At 38.1% G+C, this 26,378-nt stretch overlaps 1 protein-coding gene across 5 annotated transcripts in view; it reads left to right on the forward strand.

Annotated features, from left to right (window-relative positions):
* Fgd4 (FYVE, RhoGEF and PH domain containing 4) overlaps positions 1-8,109 on the forward strand; it is a 170,820-nt gene extending 162,711 nt beyond the window's left edge. For all 5 annotated transcript variants that reach the window (XM_040751202.1, XM_040751197.1, XM_040751199.1 and 2 more), the window contains exons 16-17: positions 1,173-1,313; positions 2,380-8,109. In XM_040751202.1, the coding sequence (XP_040607136.1) occupies positions 1,173-1,313; positions 2,380-2,637 (399 nt within the window). In that variant the 3' untranslated portion in view covers positions 2,638-8,109. The remainder of the gene's footprint in view (positions 1-1,172; positions 1,314-2,379) is intronic.
* Positions 8,110-26,378: the final 18,269 nt, after the last annotated feature.

A 26,378-nucleotide genomic window follows, 5' to 3' on the forward strand; every position in this document is an offset into this window, starting at 1 on the left:
GTTTGGACTCTGACCGTTTATAGGAAAGTTTGCTGACTACTATTCTGGGCATATATTAGCTGGCACAAGTAAGACTTCCCAGTACATTTACTTGTATATTTGCACACCCTTCTCTCTTACATCTTTGTGTCCCATGAACAAAACTGAATAGCACTACCCAAGTTTTTACATAGGAATAGAAGCAAAACAGATTAGTTCTAGTAAAGTATTTTAGTTAAACATTTCTGTTCCCCATTTATCCAGTACTTAACATATTAGTAAGCAAAGCGGAAAACCAAGTTGCTTTTCAAAAACTTGCTCCAGTGAGATGCTTCTAATTACAACCCTATGACTACAAAGGCCACACATCTTGCCTTTTTTTAGTTTATATTCTTGCTTTATCAGAACATTAGAGCTGTAGGTTCAGTGTCTTGATTCAGGATGACTGAGCTCAAATTCTAGCACACCAAATTATAAATTTGTATTCTTGGAGAATCTGATTAAAAACTCTGAGCTTGGGAAGCCTGCATGGGACTGAACTGGGCCCTCTGGATGTGGGTGACAGTTAAGTGGCTTGGTCTGTTTGTGGGATCCCTGGCAGTGGTAGTAGAATTTATCCCTGGTACATGAACTGACTTTCTGAAGCCTAATCTCTGTGGTGGGATACCTTGTTCAGCCTTAATGCAGGGAGGAGGGACTTGGTCCTGCCTTAACTCAATATGCCAGGCTTCCTTGACTCCCCATAGGAGGCTTTACCCTCTCTGAGGAGAGAATGGGGGTGGGGGAGTGGCAGGAGGGGAGAGAGGAGGAACTATGGTTGGTATATAAAATGAATAAAAAAATTAAAATTAAAAACAAATCTTAGAACTACAAAAAACAATGAAAGCACTTTATTTCTCAGTGTTGGTGTGAAAAATGCGTCGCTCAAGCAAAAAGAAAGTGTATAGTGTATGGTCAATAAACATTGACTATTTAAGCACAGAGTCTAGTAATATAGGGAGTTAAAGATGACCTCAGTAGGTTTTCATCTTATGATTGAGAAAAACTGGTCAATGCAAATATATCTTTTTGGAGGGTGACTCTAGGAAACATGTTATGTAAATACACCAAAGTTTATAAATATTTCCCTTAAGACATGTTTCGTCCCTATCTGATTTATTACACTTATTATTTCTCTGCATTGTACTTTATAGATTGAATCAGCAGAAGTATCAGGAAATAGTGAGGTGTGCAGTTTTCTCCAGTACATGGAGAAGTCAAAACCGTGGCAGAAAATATGGTGTGTGATCCCAAAGCAAGACCCCCTTGTGCTGTACATGTATGGTGCTCCTCAGGTAAGTAAGGCAAGTGTGTTTGAATGGCATGGCCAGGACAGAGGGAGGCATGTGGACACTGATCCCCAGGAAAGCAAAAGAGCTCAGGCTGTGTCACTATGTCCCATCAGTTTTAAAATAATGAAAAGTAATCAGTTTTGCTAATTTAAACTGATAGTTCTTTTTATAGTTGCCTGTCATTTCTTGATAAATCATTAGTCCATTTTTGTCCTTGTTCTTATTTGGTTGGTGTGAGAAAAGGGAGTTGAGTAAGGAGCACAGGCGTGAGTACGCGGGAAACGGAACAGGGAAATAAAGAGGGGGCGAGCCGTTTGCAATGATAGGAGACCCGGAGACATTTGTGATGGTTTTATTTGTTGACAGTGATGGAGACTAAGGACAAGGTAGTCTGAAAGGAAGAGGGAGTTGGCATATCTTGGATTAATATTAGTCTGTATCAAGTTGGGGCCCACTCTCACGCCAGTTTAGCTTCCAGCACATGCCAGAACCTGGTATATAGATTGTTTTGCTTTGAAAGTGATAAACATGTAAACCAATTATACACTCATTTACTTTGAAAACATAAAGAATTACATTTTTCAGATTTTAGCTTCATCTACATCAAAAACTAATAATTTTTTTAGAAAATCCCTTAAAATGCCAAGAGTATACATTTTCTTCTACTTTTCTGTTTTTCCTATCCATAAGTAACTTGAATGGCTCATTAAAGATGGTATCATTGTTAATTCTTAGCAACACCTGCTGACTTGACTGTTAAGAGGCTGTTCTTCACCTCCATCTCATCTCTTCGCTAAGGGGAGAACTGTGCAGGCTCAGAATGAGCTCCCACAGGAGCAGGCGGTGCAGCAGTACGTCCTGGCTCATCTGGCATTAGCTCTACTTTATTCCTTATATTCTGTCTGTGATCGTTGATCCCACAGACACTAACTCATTCTCTGTCCAAAGGGAGTTCATAGAGTGAGGATCTGGGGGACAGTAGTCAGAAGAGAGTTTCCTAGTGGCAAGGACCACATGTAACTCTGTAACAGTATGTCTTATACTCATGTGTACATTGTCCATTGCTTAGGACGTCAGAGCCCAGGCAACCATACCACTCCTGGGCTACATTGTGGATGACATGCCAAAGAGTGCAGATCTGCCACACAGTTTCAAGTTGACCCAGTCCAAGTCTGTGCACAGCTTTGCTGCTGACAATGAGGAACTGAAACAGAAATGGCTGAAAATCATCCTTCTAGCTGTCACAGGTGAGACACCAGATGGCCCAAGTGAGCATCTAGCCACCTTGAATGATCTCCCTGGACCAAAGAAAAAGTCAGAATGCTAAACTCCAACCGCTGCCAGTGTGGATCTCAAGTAAGACAAATAGCTCAAGACATCCCAACGCTGCTTCCTCGTCTCTTAGCACTTTACATTGCGAGATAAGATTTCATAAATTCATCTTTTGGGGACTTTTTAAATATGTTTGTATACTCTTAGTAAAATCAATGTGCAGAGCCATTCTTCTATTGAAGTTCTGAAATAATGTAGAAAGTAGAACACTTTTGATAAGCTATTCCTTAACTGTGTACACTGGCCTTGGGGTGGTGGCAGGGGAACCATTGTCAATTGAGTGTATCACTACCTGGTCATAATGGGCCTTTCGTTTAAGAAATCCTGCAATGTCTCGTTCACGTGTAGGACTTGTGACAGTGTGAAAGATATACCTCCATGTAACCAAAATAGATCTATGGTAAAAAGTACAGGGACAGTTTAGAGTATTGTATGAACTTGTCTACATGGTTTCTGTTCTTATACATCACAAAAAAAAATAGGTTGTTGATGTTTATACTTTTTAACTTAATACCTGTTTTTGTAAAATTACTCCTAATAATGAAATAGCTAAAATATAAATCAATTTACTTGTATATAGTATTGAAAATAAGTATGAACATGTGAGCCTTTCTCGTCAGCTTTAGTTTCATTTCACTCCGGTTCATTTTTTAAATATAAAACCTATTTTATCTCTGAACTCAGCACTGTTCTAAACTTAAGAAAACTTTTTGATAATTTATGTTGAACTGATTGGAATCCAAATGTATTGATATTTTTATAGTAAAAAAGCAGTAATCTATGTGGTGTAGGATATAGTTTGAATTCCAACAGTATTTTTAGAGTACTATTTTTTTTTGTTCTGTACCTATTTAAATCAGTGCCTCTCTTAGAAGGTGCTATTAATACTTAGATAAAAGATGAGGGTTTAGTTAATGTTAACTAAACATTATTATTTTACCAACTCTGATTATTCTCAATTTAAGTGCACTTTGGTCACTGAGATAAAAAATTATATGGATTATTTTACATTTCACAATAACATAATTGTCTTAGTAATTCAATGTCAGCATGTACAAAAACATTTACTAAAACTTGAACTGTATAAGACAAATACAGACCTGGGATGTGTGGAAAACATTTGTTTAATGTTTAATGTTTTCCTTTCCATAAGACTATTAATGATTAAATAAGGACTACATATAATGAACACTTAAGATAACTATGGGCTTTCTTTTTGTTGGTGCCAACTTACTTAGGAGAAGGAGTCACTAAGTAGGTAGCAGAGGGGATTTCTGAGTAAATCATTCGCCTGGAAAGAGCTGCAGTCAGTACTGCAGACTCAACCGTGGCAGCTTCCCAGGACATGAGAAGCACTGAAGAAAGCAGAGAATAGTTCTCCCTTTTTAGCCCCCGTGGAACCTCAGATGAAATATGGCTGTCTATTATAAATATAAAGTCTGCTCTTTGTTAGTTTGTGACTAAAATCTCACGTTGAATTGACGATTTAACTTTTAATACTTCTCAGAGGGGTTTTTCTCACTTTCCTGTACTCTAAACATACCACTTTAACTGTACTGTTTACTAGGAATCCATCCGAATGTCTCTGCTACACAAGGTCTTTAAGGGCTACACTTGAGATGTACAGTACGGTTACTCAGAATTGGAGATCACCACACATTTATACAGCTCATGCTGCATAAGAAATCTCTCTTGTTTTTTCCTACTCCAAAGGAGTAAGGGAACCGATTAGGTTCCCTTTGTCCATGAAATACCAGACATGATCATTAACATTAAACCATCTATTCAGAGACACTAGTAGGAGAAACAAAAGAGTGACTTCTTATTCCCTACTAAATGAGGGCCAAATAAAAAGAAACTGCACATTGTTTCTTTTTTCTAGTTGTCAACATTGGTACTGCATTTGGGTGGTAGAAAAAGAGACGGGTGTTCAGGGTACCTGTTGATAAAATTAAACAATAGATAGACGTGTTATTTTACTTTTAATATCTCAAGAAAAGAGAAATAGTAAAAATTTAGAGTGACTATCAGAATAAAGATTACTTTTGTAAATATGAATAGAATAAATGAATGGGATATCCCACTTAGAAGATTTATGTCATATTATTTTTAAAAAAAATTGATCAGCAAGACTACATGTTTGCCTACCAGTAAATTCTTGAATATATGTAATGTGGATAGACACTCAGTGTTGTTCAACTTAGATTATCGAAAGAATACTCATAAAAGGATGTCAGCATGCTCCTATGGTTCATTAAATAAGGAATGTCAGTGCCAGAGAGGATCTGTGGCCATTCCAGTCACCCACTTCGCTGCCCTCCCATACCCTTAGCCAAGCACAGTGAGTGGCTGTCCCCATCTCTCGCTCTCAAAAGAATCCCTAATACTCTCGGTACAAGAAAAGTAATAGAATTGTATTAATTACTTATTAAAAACTCAACTCTGGGGCTAAGAAGACTTCTATGCAAGGGTGAAAAACAATTCAGTCATATTTCCAAAACCCACACAAAAGCCAGGTGAGCGTGGCCCGGCACAGCAGAGACAGGGGCAGGAAACATTGGTGCAGATTCACTAGCCAGACAACCAAAGCAGCCTCGGTACGTGAAGTAGAGAGGTGCCAGGGAAGTCACCTGACATGAGAGTCAGAGCTCTACACATATGCACAACTACCTAACTGTATGTGAGCACATGCATGGATAGTGGGCATGTATGCACATATTCAAAAGATTAATTCAAATAAAATCTAATCCAAGAGGTTATTAGAATAATTAACCCCTTTCTGAGATAACTAAGGTTTCGTGATAAATTGAGCCTGAAAATATCAGTTGTTTTCCTATTCAAATAAATGTTCTTTATGGTTCTTAATGTGTTGCCTTTTCTAGTTCAGTGCTTTCAAAAGTCATCTTCAAGAGAAGTGTCCTTCTTTGAAACTTAAGAAACTATTTATTTGATAATACTGTTATTCATTCAAAGTATTCCAAATTTTCAACTTAAATGCTGCTTTGTTGAAAGTCTACCACTTTGTAAATGTGAGATGGGATGCACACTTTTATCTTGAGTTTTAAATGGAACTCAAAGAAAAATGCCACTAGCCACTTTTATAATAATGCCAAGCAATAAAACTCTCCAGGTGTGAGTTCAAGGCCCTAAGCCACATCATATAGAGAACCAACTTCCTAGGAGTGATAGGGTGATTGAAATTGCTGAGCACAGGGAAAGGGATGGGACACATTGCGCCATGGCTGCAGATGCTGTCAACTGGCTTTAATTTTTACAAAGGATACCTGTAGTGAAGCAGTTCGTTTCTTCTGGACTGTTTTATCAGCTCTGTTGGGTTTTCTATGACTTCATTTCAACAGAAAAGCTGCCATGCTATCTTCACTGGGTGACTTGCACCATCTTTTTTAATTATAAGGGTTGACCTTATAAATGTTTCCTGTAGAATTTTCTAAACAACATACTTGTTGCAGTCAAAACTGTTCAAAAAAAAAAAACCTGTAAATTCCATGGTATTTCAGGGTTATTGAAGAGTCATTGATGCCTTCTAAAACCTTTTCCCAAAATTATTTCTGGAATTCATGATTCTGTTTTCTTTCTCCTCTTTGTTGGGTTAAAGGTGGTTTCTCTCTTTCATTTATTTTCAGATGACATTTGTTTATCTCCTAAGCTTAAGTTGTCCATAACATTTTGTCTGCAATGCATTGTTGATCATGAGCTCTCTGCAGTGTGTTGTCATAGCAAGTGAGCATGAATAAGAGCAGATGAATGTCTAGGAAGCTGGGGCTAGAGAGATGTCTCAGAGGTTGAGAGCACTGGCTCTCTTACAGAGTCCTGAAGTCAATTACCAGCAACCACATGGTGGCTCACAACCATCTATAATGGGGTCTGGTGCCCTCTTCTGGCATAAAGGCATACATGGAGGCAGAGCATTATATATATAATAAATAAATAAACCCTTAAGAAAAATGTCTAGGAAGCACAGGTCTTATTTGGCAATTATCTCTGCTTTATATAGAGTAGAAGATAACTTTACTTTCCTGCATCACATGATGTTCATGTTAGTACTAAGATAAGCACATGGTATTTATAATCTAAAATGAGAAAAACAGGAATACCTTAGTGTTTTTGTTTTTTAGTGTTGTATTCTTCAAGAGTGTATTAATATACGAACTGTGGCTAAAGACTTCTTGTTAGAATTATGTTGATATCTGTAGTGGATCCTGTAACTTCTTCATTCTTAGTTTCATTAGAATCAAATTATTTTTTTTCATATAACAATCAAGCTATAGGTTCCCTAGATTTTTTTAAATGAGTATTAGACCACTAGATCTATCTAAAAACTCTGTTTGTGACTTTATATGCACATGTATGAATGTAGAAAATATATTAATCTTCAATTCTCACCAAAGGAACAAAATGTTATGTAAATTTTAATTTAAGTATTTTAACAAAAGCTTTGTACATGTATTTAATGTTATAATTCATTTTTACACATGCCCCTCAATCTTGCTAGGTTACAGGAAGAGACAATGTTGCTTTTGTTACAAGTATATAGAGAGAAATGAGGTTAGCAACGGAAACAACACAGAATGAGTGGAGATGAGTAAGTGGACTATTGGTGTCCAGGGAAGAGCAACATATAAAACACTGAACTGTGCAAGGGAAATCAAGTAGAAGATTACCATGTACTTATTTGTTGATGAAATCCTTGCACCCAGACTTTGTTTGACCTTAGCCTCTAAATTATAGATGATGCTATCTTATTATTACTTAATTTTTTCCTCTAATTTTTTAAAAACAGTTTCCTTCTGTAAATGATTTTCTGCTGGTTTTGGCTCTAAATTCAACTTTCTAAGCTAAGGGCATGGCCAAATGCTGTGTCTTTTCTGTATTTCAAGATAAAATAACACATGACCTCTTCAAGACAGTTAATTTGTTGGGGGAGATGACTGAAAGTTACATGAAGGTTATCCTTTGTCCTAAAATTCATTGTGGTCAACTTAATAAAATATTAAGTCATATTTTAGTATATTTTAATAAGTGAATACTAAATACAAAATAAAGACAATTTTGAGAAGAAACAGGCCATAGAGCCATTGTGATGACAGAATATATCATAGGTACCATTAGCATATAATCATTCATATATAAAACCAAACTGGTATTTCATCTTTTAAGAGACAATTAACTATTATTAAAAAATAAATATTATCTTGATTTTTCTTTGGACTTCTTGGCTGAGTTTGAAAGGGCATTTCAGAATAGTATAGTTGACGCTAATGTGAAAATATAAACACCCAATTTTCTAGTGGTATGAATGTAAAATACTTGGACATAGTGTATATATAGTATAACATCTGTATATTTGATCATAAAGACATAATTGAAAACATTGTAAAATTAAGTCTTCAATTCTTGTTAAATATGAAACATTTGTATCTTGTAAATAAAGACATCCTTAAATTGGTTCTGGGACCTTGGCTGTTATTTCCACTAGGGTTGTATGTATTCGGTATGCATGATTTTGATTTTCTGATCAGAAAATTGTTATTCCAACAGGATATTGATACTTCCAGTTTCTAGTCATCAAAAACCTAAAGAAAATCCTAAGAAACTTCCAATGTGATGCACAAATAAAACTTCTCCGGAGATTACATTTTATGTAATTTTATCAACTTTTTTAGACCACAAAGAACTAATTCACAATTTATCAAGCACTATATAAAAGCATCTGCCTTCAGCTGAAGGATTACTTACAATAAACATAGCTCTTGGCCCATCAACAATGCTTGCTTGGATTTATGATTTTCTGGGTGGAAATGTGTAGAGAGTTCCAGTAGGTGCTAATTAAGGACTTCTCAAACTTTGTACAGGGCATAGTGTTAAAATGGAAACTGTGACTTAGCAGACCCATGGCAGAATTTTATCTGTCCTCGATCGGGCTGCTGCTCCTCAAAAGATTATGAACAGCAGGGAGCTTGTAGTAGAAAGGGCTTTGTCAGGGAGAGCTGACTAGAAACCCTGGTTCTGTCATTTATTGGTGTGACATCAGACATAAACTTCTCAAAGAACAGTGTGCCACAGACGACACAAAATGTATTACCTGGTCCATATGAGGCATTGGCTCCTTATTGCTAATATTAAAGATCATTTAGTTAATGCAAAAGTTTGCAGATCGTGACAGTATGACATGATCCACCTGGACACCATTTAAACAGATTGACGTCTTAGACCCACCCTCAAATTCCAGAACTCTTGAGTTAGGCTCTGAATAGCAGTGGTTTAAAAATTCCTCATGTAGGAAAATATTTCAAAATACAGGTATACTTAGGGGCTTTCTGAATAGTACTCCAGTAGCCCAGAAAATAATAGCAAGAAATGACAAGTGGAATTTAATGCTATTTTCAAACTTCTGCAGAGAACAATGGAATGATTAAGCAACCGAAGAGGGAACAAAATCTTTGCTAAATAATCACCTGACAAGAGAGTAATGTTCAGAGTACATAAGGACTTAAAAATGCCCTCCAACTACTTCGCTCACTACTTCTCTCTCACAGTCTACTGTCCCTGTCTCCACAGTTCCTCGTTCCTCATTCCCTGCACAGTGATGAATTCTGATTCTACAGCAGTCACCACCTACTGCAAAACAAGCTTCTATTTAGCTGGGTAGTGCCAGCACTCGGGAGGCAGAGGCATGTGGCTCTCTGAGTTCGAGGCCAGAAGGGCTACACAGAGAAACCCTGTCTCAAAAAAAAAAAAAAAGCTTATATTTTAAGATGTCCTAAAAAATCAATTTGACTGAAATAAAACAGGAACTCCAAAATAGCAATTATGAATATGTTCAAAGGATATATGTGTTTTATATGTTTAAAGAGGGTTAAAAAAAAGCCTCAGTGAAGACGTGAAAACACAGTTGAATGAAATAAGGAAAATAACTCATATATGAAAGCAGAATTTAACAAAGAAATAAAATCACTAAAAAAAGCCAAAGTGGAATAAAACTTGAAATGGACTACTAAGAAGTCAAACAAAAACCTTGTAAGTAAGTATCACCAACAGGTTAAGAGACACAGAGAAGAAACTTAATAGTATTGAAGATAAGGTAGAGGAAATGGACAGCTTGGTCAAAGAAAATGGCAAATCTAAAAACAACCCAGGCAAAAACATCCAGGAATTCTCAGAAAATATAATATAAAACACCTCTGAATAATGAAGAAGAAACTCAAGTAAAACTCACAAAAAGTATTTTTAACACAATTATAGAATAGTCTCTAAAGTAAGAGATGCCTGCTAAGATTCAAGAGGCATACAGAACACCAAATAAGCAAGACCAGAAAAATTCTCCATGACATAATCTAAACACTAAATGTAATTGAACAAAGAATGGTAAGATCTGCAAGGGGAAAAGACCAAATCATGTATAAAAGTGGGCCCATTACAAGAACACCTGGCTCTGGTCAGCTGATTCTGTGGTTTCCCCATCATGGTCTTGACTGCTCCACACTGTCAAGTGGGAACCTGCATAGGACTGAACTCTAGGTAGGACCCCTGAATACATGTGACAATGGTGCAGCTTGGGCGGTGTATGAAGCCACTGGTGGTGGGACTATGATCTAACTATACTGCATAAAGTGACTGTGAAGCTCATTCTCTACGAAGAAATACCTTGTTCAACCTACACATGGGGGTAGGGGACATGGTCCTGCCTCCACGAAGTGATGGGACAGACTTAGTTGACATCCTAGGGGAGGCGTTGCCCTCTCTCTGAGGAGCAGATGAGAGGTGGGATGGGGGAAGGAGGGGAGAATGGAGGAGAGGAAGGAGGGATTGAAATGTAAAAATGAGTAAATAAATACAAAAAAAGAACACCTGGCTTTTCAGTGGAGACTTTTAAAGCCAGAAGGGCCTGAATAGATGTTATATAATCTCTGAAAGAGCACAGATGCCAGCCCAAAGTATATACAAAACAAAATTATCTATCACCGTCGACAGAAAGAAAAACATTTCATGATAAACAAATGTAAATTTCTATCCAGCAATCCATCTCTACAGAAGGCACTACTAGGAAGATCTCAGTCTAAAGAGGTTAGTTACACTCTAGATGACACAAGGAATTCTGAGAATGAGTGTGTGTGTGTGTGTGTGTGTGTGTGTGTGTGTACATATACACATATATCCAAGATACATATATACCTGAGAATAACTCTGGCCAAACAAGTGCAAGATTGTATAGTGAAAACTGTAAGACATTGAAGAAAAAATAGAAAATGGAAAGATCTCCCATGCTCATGAATAAGTAGGATTTATATAGTGAAAATGCTTGTACTACCAGAAACAATTTACAGATTCAATGCAATCCCTACCAAAATTCTAATACAGTTCTTTCTTTTATAATTTATTTACTCATTTAAATTTCATTTTACGTTTCAACCACAGTTCTCTCTCCTACCCTTCCTCCCACCCCCCTCACCTACTCCCCAACCCACCCCCAGTCCACTCCACTCCCATGAGTAGTCTGGCCCGGTAAGCTGGGGCAAGGCCAAGCCCCTCTCCCATTCATTAAGACTGAGCATGGCATCCCAACATAGCGAATGGGCTCCAACAAGCTAGTTCGTATACCAGGTTTGTATCATGATCCTACTGCCAGGAACCCCTCAGCACATTCAAGCTTCACAACTGTCTCCAACATATGGAAGGCCCATGGAGACTCCATAGTTGTTGGTCTAGGCTTCAGGACTTTCCACAAGCTTCGTTCAGCAGTTTCTGGATTTCTCCATCATGATCTTGACCTCCCTTGCTCATGTATTTCCTCCCCCCCCCTCTCTTTGATTGGATTATCTTAGTTCAGCCTGGTGCTTGGTTGTGGATCTCTGCATCTGGTTCCATCAATTACTGGATGAGAGCTCTATGATGACAGTTGGAGTATTCACCAATCTGATTGCAGGGGTAGGCCAGTTCAGGCATCCTCTCCACTATCGCTAGGAGTCTTAGCTGGGATCATCCTTGTGAATTATTGGGAGTTACCCTAGCACCAGGTTTCTCCCTAAGCCCACAGTGACTCTCTATATTAAGATATCTCTTTCATTGCTCTTCCACTGCATCCCTCCCCACCTTGGCCATCTCATTCCCTTCTGTTCTCATGTCCCTCCCATCCCCCTTACCACTGTCCACCGCAATTTACTCTGTAGATCTCATCTAATTTCCCTTCTCAGGGTGATCCATGCATTCCTCTTAGGGTGCTTTTTGTTACCTAGCTTCTTTGGAGCTGTTTGCTTTACATCTAATATCCACTTATGAGTGAATACACAATGTGTTTGTCTTTCTGGATCTGGGTTATCTCACTCAGGATGATTTTTTCTAGTTCCACCCTTTTATCTTCAAAATCATGAGATCATAATTTTCTACAGATGAGTAGCACTTCATTGTATAAATGTACATTTTCTTTATCCATTATTTCATTGAGGGGCATCTAGGTAGTTTCCAAGTTCTGGCAAATAATGCTGATATGAACATTGTGAAGCAAGTATCCTTGTGGTATGATTGAGCATCCTTTGGGTAAATGTCCAAGAATAGTATCTGTGGGTCTTGAGGTAGATTGACTCCATTTCTTTATCCATTATTTCATTGAGGGGCATCTAGGTAGTTTCCAAGTTCTGGCAAATAATGCTGATATGAACATTGTGAAGCAAGTATCCTTGTGGTATGATTGAGCATCCTTTGGGTAAATGTCCAAGAATAGTATCTGTGGGTCTTGAGGTAGATTGACTCCATATTTTCTTAGAAACCGCCATACTGATTTCCAAAATGGCTCTACAAGTTCTCACTCCCACCAATAGTGGAGGAGTGTTTCTCTGATTCCACATCGTCTCCAACATTAGCTGTCCTCAGTATTTTTGATCTTTGTTATTCTGGCAAGAGTAAGATGGTATCTCAGAGTCATTTTGATTTTCATTCCCCTGATGATTAAGGACGTTGAGCGTTTCCTTAAATGTCTTTCTGCCATTTGAAATTGTTCTGTTGAAAATTCTCTGTTTAGCTCTCTACCCCATTTTTAATTGGGTTATTTTGTATTTTGATGTCTAGTTCCTTGAGTTTTTTATGTATTTTGGAGATCAGCTAGCCCTCTGTCAGATGTGAGGTTGGTGAAGATCTTTTCCCATTCTGTAGGGTGTTGTTTTTATCTTATTGACAGTGTCCTTTGCCTTACAGAAGCTTTTCAGTTTCAGGAGGTCCCATTTACTGATTGTTTCTTTCAGTGTCTGTACTACTGGTGTTATATTTAGGAAGTGGTCTCCTATGACAATGTGTTCAAGACTAATTCCCACTTTTTCTTTTATCAGGTTCAATGTAGCTGCATTTATGTTGAGGTCCTTGATCCACTTGGATTTGAGCTTTGTGCATGGCGACAGGTATGTATCTATTTGCAATCTTCTACATGTTGACATCCAGTTATGCCAGCACCATTTGTTAAAGATACTTTCCTCTTTACATTTTACCAATTTGGCTTCTTTGTTAAAAATCAGGTATTCATAGGTGTATAGATTTATGTCAGGTCTTCATTTCTATTGTACTGATCCACCTGTCTGTTTTTATGCCAATACCAAGCTGTTTTTATTGCTGTAGCTCTATATGAGTGTTTGAAGTAAGGGATGGTGATGACTCCAGAAGTTCCTTTATTGTGCTGGATTGCTTTAGCTATTGTGGTGTTTTTTGTTTCCCATATGAAGTTGGGAATTGTTATTTCAAGGTCTATGAAGAATTGTGTTGGGATTTTGATTCAGGTTGCATTGATTTTAGTAAGATTGCCATTTTTATTATGTTGATCCTACCTATCCAAGAGCATGGGAGATCTTTCCATTTTCTTCAATTTCTTTCTTTAGGGACTTAAAGTTCTTGTCATACAGGCCTTTCCCTTGTTGGTCATAGTTACTACAAGATAGTTTATATTTGTGGGTATTGTAAGGGTGATGTTTCTCTGATTTCTTTCTCAGTCAGTTTATCATTTGTATATAGGAGGGCTACAAACTTTTTTTTAGTTAATCTTGTATCCCATCACATTACTGAAAGTGTTTATCAGTTGTACGAGTTTTGGGGGTCACTTATATATGTATAATATATCATCTGCAAATAGTGATAGTTTGACTTCTTTCCAATTTGTATCCCCTTGGTCTCCTTTTCTTGTCTTATTGCACTAGCTAGAACATCAAATACTATATTGAATAGGCATGGAAAGAGTGGACAGCCTTGTCTTGTTCCTGATTTTAGTGGGATCACTTTGGGTTTCTCTCCATTTACTTTGATGAAGTCTTGTTGTCAAAGGCATTTTTAGCATCTAATGAGATGGTCATGTGGGTTTTTTTCTTTCAGTTTGTTTATATGGTGGATTACATTCTCAGAATGTAATGGTGGATGTAATGTAATGTAATGGTCATGGTGGATGATTTTTTGATGTCTTTTTTATTCAGTTTCCCAATATTTTATTGAGTATTTTTGCATCAATGTTCATGAGGGAGATTGGTCTATAGTTCTCTTTCTTTGTTGCATCTTTGTGTAGTTTGGATATCAGGGTTACTGTAGCCTCATAAAAAGGGTTTGGCAATGTTCCTTCTGTTTCTATAGTATGGAACAATTTGAAGAGCATTGGTATTGGCTCTTCTTTGAAATTCTGGTAGAATTCTGTGCTGAAGTCATCTGGTCCTGTTTTTTAGGGGGATAGGGGATGACTTTTAATGTCTGCTTCTATTTCCTTATGAGTTATTTAATTGTTTATCTGGTCTTTACTTAATTTTGATATGTGGTACTTATCCAGAAAACTGTCCATGTCTTTTAAATTTTCCACTTTTGTGGAGTATGTGTTTTTGAAGTATGATCTGATGGTTCTCTGGATTTCCTCAGTTCAGTGTCTGTTTTTATACCCCCCTTTTCATTTCTGTTTTTGTTAATTTGGATAGTCTCTCTCTGCTTTTTGGTTAATTTGGATAAGTGTTTGTCTATCTTGTTGATTTTCTCAAAGAACCAACTCTTTGTTTCATTGATTCTTCCTATGGTTGTCTTCGTTTCTATTTTGTTGATATCAGCCCTCAATTTGATTATTTTTTGTCAATTATTCCTCTTGGATGAGCTTGCTTTTTTTTGTTCCAGAATTTTCAGGTGTTCTGTAATTCACTAACGTGGTATTTCTCCAACTTTTTTATGTGGGCATTTAGTACTATGAACTTTCTTCTTCATACTGCTTTAATAGTGTTCCATAAGTTTTGGTATGTTGTACATTCTTTTTCATTTAATTCTATGAAATCCTTAATTTCTTTCTTTATTTCTTGATCCAGTGGTGATTCAGTTGGGCATTTCAGTGTCCATGAGTTTGTAGGCTTTCTAGAATTTTTGTTGTTGAATTCTAATTGTAAGCCATGGTGATCCAACAAGATATCTGGGGTTATCACAATTTTTTTGTATCTGTTGAGGTTTGCTTTGTGATCAAGTATGTAGTGAATTTAGAGAAGGTTCCATGGGGTTCTGAGAAGAAGGTACGTTCATTTGTGTTTGGGTGGAATGTCTATAGATGTCTATTAAACCCATGTGAGTCATAACATCTGTTAGATCCCTTATTTCTCTGGTAATTTTCTGTCTGGCAGACCTGTTCAGTGGTGAGAGTGGAGTGTTGAAGTCTCCCACTAGTAGTATGTGGGGTTTGATATATGATTTAAGGTTTAGTAATGTTTCTTTTATAAATATGGGTGCCCTTGTATTTGGGGCATGTATGTCCAAGATTGAAACTTCATCTTGATCAATTTTTCCTGTAATGAATAGGAATGTCCTTTATCATCTCTTTTGATTACTTTTAGTTTGACGTCTATCTTGTTAGTTATTAGGACAGCTACACCAGCTTGCTTCTTAGGCCCATTTGATTGGAAAGTCTTTGCCCAATACTTTTTTCTGAGGTACCGCCTGTCTTTGAAGTTGAGGTATGTTTTTTTGTATACAGCAGAAAGATGGATCCTGTTTTCATATCCATTGTGGTAACCTCTGTCTGTTTGTAGGTGAGTTGAGTCTATTGATATTAAGGGATATCAATGACCAGTAATTGTTGATTCCTATTATTTTTTGGTGGTGGTGGTGTGTATATGTTTCCCTTTTCTATGATTTACTGGTGTGGAATTATCTATTTCCTGTGCTTTCCTGGGTACTTCTAACCTCCTTGGGTTGGAGTTTTTGTTCTTGTGCTTTCTGTAGGGCTAGATTTGTGGACAGGTATTGTTTAAATCTGGTTTTGTCATAGAATGTCTTGTTTTCTCCATCTGTGGTTATTGAGAGCTTGGCTGGGTGTAGGAGTCTGGGTTAGCATCCATGGTCTCTAAGAGTCTGCATAATGTCTGTCCAGGACCTTCTGGCTTTGAGAATCTCCATTGAGAAGTCGGGTGTTATTCTCTGATGGATCTGCTTTTATATATTACTTGACCTTTTTCTTTTCCAGCTCTTAATATTCTTTCTTTATTCTGTATCCAATACAATTCTTCACCAAAAAAAACCTTAAACTTTATGTAAAAGCATGCATACATAAAAAGCAGGATAGCTAAAATTATAAAAATAACATATACATATATTACCATCCCAGATTTCAAGTTGTATTACAGACCAATAGTAATTTTTTGGGGTGGGGGTTTTGGAGCCAGGGCTTCTCTGTGGCTTTGGAGGCTGTCCTGAAACTAGCTCTTGTAGACCAGGCTGGCCTCGAACTCACCGAGATCCACCTGCCTCTGCCTCCTGAGTGCTGGGATTAAAGGCGTGCGCCACCACCTAACCCAATAGTAATTTTTTAAAAAATCATTGTTTGGAGGGCTGGGGGAGGAGAGGAGGGGGCGTTGGTGGGAGGGCATGGGAGGAGGGGAGGGAGAGGGACCTGGGATTGACATGTAAAGCAACCTTGTTTCTAACTTAAATTTAAAAATAAAAAAGACATTAAATGGCAAAAAATCATTTTTTTTTGACAAAAAAGGAAAAAAAACCAATCACCTTGATTAATGGGATAGAATTAAAGACCTGAATATAGCTCCACACACCCACAGATACCTGATCTTTTTACAAAGAAGCCAAAAATACATATTGGAGAAAAGACATGTTGCTGGTCAAATTGGATAGCTGCATGTAAAGGAATGAAAATAGGCACATATCCATCATCCTACCAAAAACCCAACTCCAAGTAGGTCAAGGACCTCAATATCAGAAAAAATACTATGAATTTCATAGAAGAGAAAGCAGGGAATTCATTTGATCCATTGGCACAAGAGAGGGTGCTCTAAAACGGATTCTAGTTGTCCAGTCATTAAGATCAACTATAAATGGAACCTATGAAGTTAAAAACCTTCTCTATAGCAAGGGTTTCCATCATTCAATCAAAGTAGCAGCCTACAGAAAGGGAAATGTAGCACGATAAATAAAAGACCCAGAGACAGATATTGAACTTCAAGCTGTAAGTTGAAGATCAGAAAAGCAAAGCAGTTGGCCACTAGCTATTACCTCTATCTTAGCTCAGACCAAAGGGGCAATCCTCAGACTGCTCCCAACTTCACTGCTCCTCAGATTCACTCAGACTGCTACTCTTTCCTCAACATGGCTAGTGACTAACTCTCAGACTGAATGCCTCTCTACCTTTTCTACCTCTCAAATCCTGGTGTGGGCTCTGATTCACTCTCCTGTAACCCAGGGTACTTTTGGACTCAGAGATCCATCTACCTCTTAATCCTGAATCCTGGGATTAAAGGTGTGTACCACTACCACCTAGCTCTGTGGCTGTTGGGATTAAAAGTGTGTATCACCAGCACCAGATATCCATAACTTGTGGCTGGCTTTGCTTCCAGAATCCTCTGGACAAATAATGTATAACCATAGGGGAAATGTTTTAAGCAATTATACAATTTGACAAAGGATTAATGTCTATAATACATGAAAAACTAAAATGCTGAACATCAAGATGATGGGGAAGTCCTTCTGTGTGTGTTTGTCTAATTGGTTGATAAATAAAGCACTGTTGGCCAATAGGTAAGCAAGATAGGTGGAACTAAGAGTTGAGGAGGATTCTGGGAAATGTAGTCAAGAGTAGAGAGTTGCCATGTGATCCTGGGAGGAGAAGGTACAAGTCTGGCTTTATAGGTAAGATAAGACCTTATAAAATATATATTAGTAATTATGTGCTAATAATTAAGTCAGAGCTAGCCATTAAGAAACCATAGAAAACAGCCAACAGCTTCATAATTAATATAGTGTTTCGTGTGTTATTTTGGGGGCAGAGACAGTGGTGGGACCCAGGCAGCTGGTGGGAAGAATCATGTTACATCAAGAAAACAAGTAACCCTATCAAAATATAGAGTATGGAACTAACAGAGGGTTCTCAACAGAATCACAAATGGATAAGAAACACTTTCAAATGTCCAGTATCGTTAGCCATCAGAAAAGTGCAAATTAAAGCTACTTTGATATTTCATGTTAAACCAGTCAGAATGGCCAAGATAACAAAACAAATGACAGCAGATGCTGGAGAGTGTGTAGAGATGGGGAATACTTACTCACCACCAGTGAGAATACAGCCACTATGGAAATCAGATATCAGTTACAACTTGTTGAGTCATTGGCTAAATGGGTCTCATAGACACCCTGCAAACATTACAGGCTATTTCCAATGTTATCACTTACTCTCCACAACCTAACAGTAAGCCTTTATTATCAAACATGGAGAATTTGAGCTGGTGACCAACCAGAAGCTTAAGCCCCTATTGACTATCATTCATGGTTCTGGAATACTATGCCCACTAGCAGAGGAGAAAAGTATTCATCAGTATTACCAAGATATGATCCCTGTGACCTATACTTGCCAGATGCCTATAAAATACACTGATGCATTAGTAGCACCAAAGTAATGGGAATAACCCATCACTTTTTAAAAATTAGATTTAAAGCTCACCCCATAAAATAGGACCCATTCCTGACACTGCTAAAGTGGTTAAGTGCTGAGACTAGATGGGTCATGGGCCCTAGAAGAAAAACTATTATTATTCTGCTAAATGAAATAGTAATAAAATTACCCTTCTGACATATTTCTATATCCCACAGGTCAGTGAACTGAGAACTGTACCAACCTCACCAAAGAACCTTTGTCTTGCAGTATATGGTGATTAACACAGAGATCCATGACTAGAGAGTAAAGGACTTTGGGGCACTCATTCCTGAATGTAATATCTGTTTTAAATCCCTCCCCTCAAGGCTCAGTTATCTATGGAAAAGGAGGTAGAAATATTGTAAAAGCCAGAGAAAACAGTGTCTTCCATACACAACATGGCTGACGTTTATATGAAGTTAGAGACTGTGACAGGACACACAAAACCTGCACAAGCTAGACAAAAATCCCAGCATGGAGATGGGGAAGTGGGTACTTAAACGAGAAGTTTTTGAGCCGGGCGGTGGTGGTGCATGCCTTTAATCCCAGCACTCGGGAGGCAGAGGCAGGTGGATCTCTGTGAGTTCGAGGCCGGGCTGGACCGATAGCCTCCAAAACAATACAGAGAGACCCTGTCTCGTAAAAACCAAAACAAAACAAAACAAAACAAAACAAAAAACAAGAAGTTTTTTGCAGTTGATACCTGCCTGAAGAAGGAAAATCAGTTTCCTCTAATGTAGTGACATTTAGTATATCACCCACACACTCTCTCTCTCTCTCTCTGCTCGAGTTTGTAGCTAAATGAATTTCCTATTGTGTGTTTTTCTTTTAAGCCATTTAAACTATGATTAATTTTTTTAATTTAGTTTTTTTTGGGGGATGTTCTGTCCCTTTAGTTAGTTTGTTTGTTTGTTTTAATTTTGGGACTTGAGAGAAAGAAGAGGAGGAGGAGGAAGTGGAGGAGGAATATAAAATAGCATGGGTATGAAGGTGAGGAGGGGGAAGAAGAAGACAAAGAAGAAGAAGAAGAAGGAGAAGGAGAAGGAGAAGGAGAAGGAGAAGAAGAAGAAGAAATAGCATTGGTAAGAAGGACTGGAGCGATGGCTCAGAGGTTCCCAGCATCCACATGGTGGCTCACAACCTTCTACAATGAGATCTGGTGCCCTCTTCTGGCTGGCAGACATATGGACAGAATACTGTATACATAATAAACAAATGAATCTTTTAAAAGTGGATTTGGAGGACTTGGGGATGTGGAAAGATAATTAAAATACATCGTATGAGATATTATTAAGTCAATAAAAATGTACAAAAAGAAAATATGCACAAAGAAATTTTGTAACATTGTTTATAATAAAAAACAGTTATTTATTTTATACTAAGAGAACTGTTAGTATAATTGTTACAAAAGAATACTGTGAAATTTCAGAATATTTGGGGCTTTTGTTTATTGGTATGGAAGATATGTAGTAGTAAATGGTTGAACCCCTAAATTAAAAAGAGCTTCATTATGCCGGGCGTTGGTGGCGCATGCCTTTAATCCCAGCACTCGGGAGGCAGAGGCAGGTGGATCTCTGTGAGTTCGAGGCCAGCCTGGTCTACCGAGCGAGTTCCAGGACAGCTTCCAAAACAATATAGAGAAACCCTGTCTTGAAAAAACCAAAAAAAAAAAAAAAAGAGCTTCATTATAAGTTAAAAATAGGAAAATACATATAGTATAGTTCCATATTTGTGTGAACAGAGCAAAGTGTGACATAAAGACAGTGGCTCCCATTTGGAAAATATAATCAGAGCTGAAGAGCTTTTCGTTATTATGTTCATTTAACAATGTTATAGATCTAATGGTGTCGTACCCTCCAAACTAAATTCACTTCTAAAATTGACCCTAAAACTGGCTACTTAAGCAGTAACTATGATCAAATGACATTATGTGTGGGACCCTAGATAGAATTTATTCTTCAAAATAGGAAGTGACATCAGTAGTCGCTTGCTATCCTTGTGCATGCAAAGGAATGCATGGCGCAGTGCCATCTGTGGACCAGAAAGTGGCCAATCAATGCTTCTGACAACTTGATCTTGGACTGTATTCTGTATACCTGTGAAATTTTTAATATATATTGTTAAAGACATCTAGTATAGGCTGTCTTGCAAGATGAACCAACTAACAGATATATAGAAAGTTTTGTGTCCTTAATCTTGGACAGTTTTTGTGGAACCAGGTGTATTAAAAATAAAAAGTATTTTTACTTAGGCATTGACAATTTCATACATGTATATGATGTATCTTGATCATATACAACTCAAATTTCTACTCTCAAATTCCCTGGACTTCCTTCCCCCCCAAATTCCTCCCCCTACCTTAATATCCTCTTCTTCAAAAATTTCTACTACTAATAAAATAATGATGATAATAATAACAACCCACTTGGGCTGGAAAGATGGCTCAACATTTAAAAGCACTGTCTGCTCTTCCAGAGGACTTAGGTTAATTCTTAGCACCCAAATGACAGCTCACAACCATCTATAACTCCAAGCCAAGGGTATCTAAAACCCCTATATGACACCTACAGACACCAGGCACATATGTCTTTGTGAAAGTGTGGAATTCCCCTGAAACTGGAGTTATAGGCAGTTATATGTAGCTGAAGATTTTTTTTCTTGCCAGCCTGGTCACACAGCTGCCTCAACCCCAAATAAGCACACTTATAAAATTGCTGGCCGATGACTAGGGCTTCTTAGTGGCTAGCTCAGTCTTAATTATTAACCCATTTCTATAAATCTATGTATTCCCACGTGGTCTTATCTTACCAGAGAACAGCTGGTGTGTCCTTTCTTCCCGGTCCTTATATGGTGACTGTTTCTACTTCCTCTGCCTACCTTTCCCAGAATTCTCCTAATCTCCTCATCCCACCTATCTTCCTGTCTCATTGACCAAACAGTGTTTTATTCATGAACTAATAAGAGAAACATATATCCCGAAGGACATCCCCATCAGTTATGAGCTGCTATATAGGTTCTGGGAACTGAACTCCAGTCCTCTAGAAGGGCAATCAGTGCTCTCAACTTCTGAGCCATCTCTCCAGCCCCATTACATTTTTTAAAGATCAGTATTTACTGGTTTTGTCCTAGGTTCCTGGGCTATCTAGTCTCAGGTTCTTGGTCACCCAAGTAGTGTTGCATGTGAGTTCAGTCTCATGGAGTGCACCTTAAGTCAAATATGTTATTCTGTGGCACCATTGCCCCAGCATATCTTGCAGGCAGTGCACCATTGTAGGTAAAGGGTTTGTGGCTTGGTTGGTGTTTTTATTTCTCTTTTGAAAGCATGAAGAGTACCTTCCTGAAATAAGGACCCTGGAACTCTAGAGTGAAGGCTCTATGTAAACACCAACCAACTTGAAATCTCCATGTTCAATGAGTTGTGTAGGTGTTGTCTTCTGCAATGGGGCTTTGCTGTCAGCTTGTGGGGAGCAACCTATGGTGTCGACAACACCCTGGGTTGTTTGTGGGATTCCTGTGGGTCCCTTTCAGTCAGCAACTCAATTAGATATAATTAAACTCCCAGGTTTGGGGGTTTTGCTTTGCTTTTTTTTTTTTTTTTGAGTGGCTGATCTATTCCCTCTACCTTGATGTTCCTTGTTGTGGGTGTCTCGTCTTGCCTTTATTAGGTGGGTGTTTGTATCTTTGTTTGTTGTTACCCAACTCTGTCAAGTGGACTAGCTGAATGATGCTTGGTTTTCAGTCTTGCAGCCACTTTGGGGCTCTGTGTTTAGACTGCAAGTAGTCCTAGGTTAGCATGTGGTAGTAAGTGGCTGATAGGTGAGTAGGTAGAGAGAAGGGACTGAGTCTGGGTGTTTGGGGTTGGAATCCACATGGTCCAGTGACCTAGCAGTAGGGTGACAGAAAGGCCAGCAAAAGCAGCTGGATCTGGGTGCCCGTAACTGGGATTCCAGGTCCAGATCCATGTGTTTCCAGAGCCCAATGTGTGTGGGGAGGCGGGAAAGGGACCTGCTAGTATCTCTGCTAGTATCTGCTTAAAGTTCTGCTCTGGACTCTGGGTTCAAACTCCCCATGATCTCAGGCTGATGGTGGGTGAAGTGGCTGATAGGTTTGTCGGCAGGCGATGGGCCTGGCTCTGGAAGGCTAACTCAGCCCAAGATCCCAGCAGTGAGTAGAGTTGCTGACAACTGGACTAACCAGTGAGTGACTCTGGTAATTCTTATGTGAAGTTATGATTTGGACTTCTTGTTTCTTAGTTCTATTTGTTTGAGATACCTTTTTCCAGCCTTTTACCCTAAGATGGTGTCTATTATTGGTATTGGAGTGTGTTTCTGCGAGGTAACCAAAAGATGGATATTACTTTCTTATTCATTTGATTAGTCTGTGTCATATTCAGTTATCATACGTTTTGTATTAATTACTGCCATTTTGTTGACTTTGTAGCATTTTCTCAGATCCATTTTGACTTCTTATCATAGTATTGTTTTCTGTGGACCTCTGGGATATGCACATACATAATATATACATATACACACATATACATATATACATATTCATAAATATAGCCTGCTAAGTCTGTATAATATTAATTTGATGTATGATTTCAAGATTGGCCATTTGAAATTGGGTGACCAATTGGTGCATTCTTCCCTGGGGAAGACTAATTCTTCCACTCCCATGGTTCTTTAGTTGCCTATACGGCTTTCTGTAGGGTTGGGGCCTCCTGGTCTTTCCCCCTTCAACTTTGGTAAATTTAGTGAATATTGTTGTCCTTGTTCAGCTCATGTCAAGCAGTCATGTTGATGAAACTTTATGAGTGTAGCTCCTGACATACCACCAAAGAACTCTGAGAGTGGTATAGCTGAATCATATAGTAGATTTATTTTTAGCTTTTTGAGAAACTTAAGGAATATTGCCTAATTCTTTATATAAGACTGCAATTACCATATCAAAACTACACAAAGACACAACAAATAAAGTTATAAATGGCTCTTATGAACATTGATGCAAAAATTCTCAATAAAACACAAACTGAATCCAAGAAGATATCAAAAAGATTATTCACCATGATCAAGTTGGTATCATCTCAGAGATGGAGGATGGCTCAATATATGTAAATAAATAGAGATAATTCATCAAGTAAACACACTGAAAAGAATCATGATCTTCTCATTAGATGTAGAAACACCTGATGATTTTTAAAAATCTAATACAATAAAATCTGCTCACACTAAATAAATAGGCTAGGGATACAAGGAACATACCTCAATATAATAAAAGCATTACACAGCAAGCCTACATCCAAATATAAACATAAATGAAAAATATTTCCACTAAAACCATGAAAAGGCAATGTTTGTAGGTGCAGAATGTAGGAAAATGTCCTGGATTTTTGCTTGAGAGAATTTTAATTATTGCTTCTATTTCACTAGGGCTTATAAATTTCTTTAGATTATTTATTTGATCTTGATTTAACTTTGGTAGGTTGGAGATATCAAGAAATGCATCCATTTCTTTCAGGTTTTCCAATATGTTAGAGTCCACCATCTTCATATCTATTAATATAGTGCTTAAAGTCTTATCTAGAGCAATAAGACAACTAAAACTGATAAGGGGATAAAAATAGAAAAGAAAGCTGGGTGGTGGTGTCACTAGCCTCTAATCCTAGCACTCAGGAGACAGAGGAAGGCTGATCTCTGTGAGTTTGAGGCCAGCCTAGCCTATAGAATAAGTTCCAGGACAGACAGAGTTGTTACATAGAGAAACCCTGTCTCAAAAAAACAGAACAAAAAACAAAGACTAAGAAGAAAAGAAAGTAGTCAAAAGTATCTTTATTTGCAGATGATAAGATCTAGTACATAAACGATTCTTAAAACTCCACCAGGAAACTTCTAGAGCCAATAAACCAGTGATTTTTCAACCTTCCTAATGCTGTGACCCTTTAATACAGTTGCTCATGATGTGGTGACCACAATAATAAAATTATTTTTGTTGCTACTTCATAACTGTGAATTTGCTACTGTTGTGAACCATATTGTAAATATCTGTGTTTTCCAGTGGTCTTAGGCAACCCTTGTAAAAGGGCCATTCAACTCCAAAAGGGTTGCAACCCACAGATTGAGAACCACTGCAATAAATAGAGTCATAAGATCTGAAATTAATACACAAAATTAAGTAGCCTTCTTATATACAAATGACAAATGGAGAAAGAAATCAGGAAAACATTATCTTTCACAATACCTCAAAAAAAAACCTCCAAAAAAAAAACCAAAAAACAAACAAACAAAAAACCTTGGGATAACTCTAATCAGCAAGTGAAAGAAACTGAAGATGGAAAGATCTCCCATGCTCATGGATCAGTAGGATTAATATTGTGAAAATGATCATCCCACCAAAAAACCTACAGATTCAATGCAATCCTCATCAAAATTCCAATACAATTATTTACAGAAATTGAAAAAAACAATTGTCAACTTCACATGGAAACACAAAAACCCAAGATATCTAAAACAATCCTGAATAATAAATGAACTGTTGGAGGTATCCCCATCCCTGATTTCAAGTTGTACTATAGAACTATAATAATAAAAACAGCATGGTATTAGCAAAAATACAGACATGTTTATCAGTGAAATCAATCAAATTAAAGACTCAGACATAAATTGACAATCTATGTACATATCATTTTCCACCATTTTCTGCTAACAAGTCAAGTATGTCTCGTATGGCTATGGTGTATGTTGCAGGTCAATGACAACCCCTCCAATTATGTAGTCCACAATTTCATGAGTGGTCATTGCCGTCGGGGAATGAAATCTAGGAACTTCTAGCAAGTTTTACTTGACTTTGCATTCCTCTCAGGCTGGTAAGTTTATGACTCTGAGCCGCTTTTTTCTTTATGTTTGACAATCTTACATATAAATCCAGTACACTGTGACTATATTAATATCCCCCATAATCCTCTGATATCCCCCTTCCCTTCTCGGACCCCTTTTTCTTCCTATTTATTGGCCCCGGTGGATGTGCTATTGGAGAAAATAACCCCAATCCCAACAAACATAAGCAGCCACTGCTCCTTAAGCTTCAAGGGCACTTCCTTAATCCACGACAGACAGCTGGAGGGCCCAGCTGTGAGCAATGTGAAGCTCTGTTCCCAGCTGCGGCAACGGCAGCTTCATAAGTAGATGGCAGCGTTTCACGACTCCTAAATCCTTTCTGGCTTCATTGCTGCAATATACCTTAAGCCTTGGGTGGTGTGTGTGATAAGGACGTCTAGTTGAAGGCTGAGAACTCATCATTCACTCTCAGAACTTTGACCAAACACACTCTCTGCATTAACCGGCACCCTTTGCAAAAAGGAACTTCTCTGCCCACAAGATGAAATCCACGATAGTCTGTCCAGATGGCAGGTAGACTGGGGCAGAGACATTATTTAAATTTTCTAAAGTGTCCTTGACTACTCCTCATAAAGTGTTCTCATAAGGAAGTGACATTGGTTAATCACTTTGTAGTGCAGACCTTGTGATCCTCATGCCTAAATCACTCAGGGCTGGTTCTCAGGTGTGTGCCGCGACTCCCGGAGACATAATCATACCTAACATTTTAACAACCATTATGCGCCTAGCTGTTCCCTAGAGTTTTGAATAGAGTAGACTCAACACCGTCGCCGCAGCCTTCTTATCTTCCTAGCTCAGGTCGAAACCAGAAAGCTTCTGGAACAGGCCTCCGCGTTCCACTCGGCCAGAACTACATCTCCCGGCCGTCTTTGCGTCCCCACCTCCTGCGTGGCGCATGGCATGCCGGGAGCGGGC

This window comes from Mesocricetus auratus, unplaced genomic scaffold, assembly GCF_017639785.1.
Source record: "Mesocricetus auratus isolate SY011 unplaced genomic scaffold, BCM_Maur_2.0 Super-Scaffold_100008, whole genome shotgun sequence".
NCBI classification, from domain to species: domain Eukaryota; kingdom Metazoa; phylum Chordata; class Mammalia; order Rodentia; family Cricetidae; genus Mesocricetus; species Mesocricetus auratus.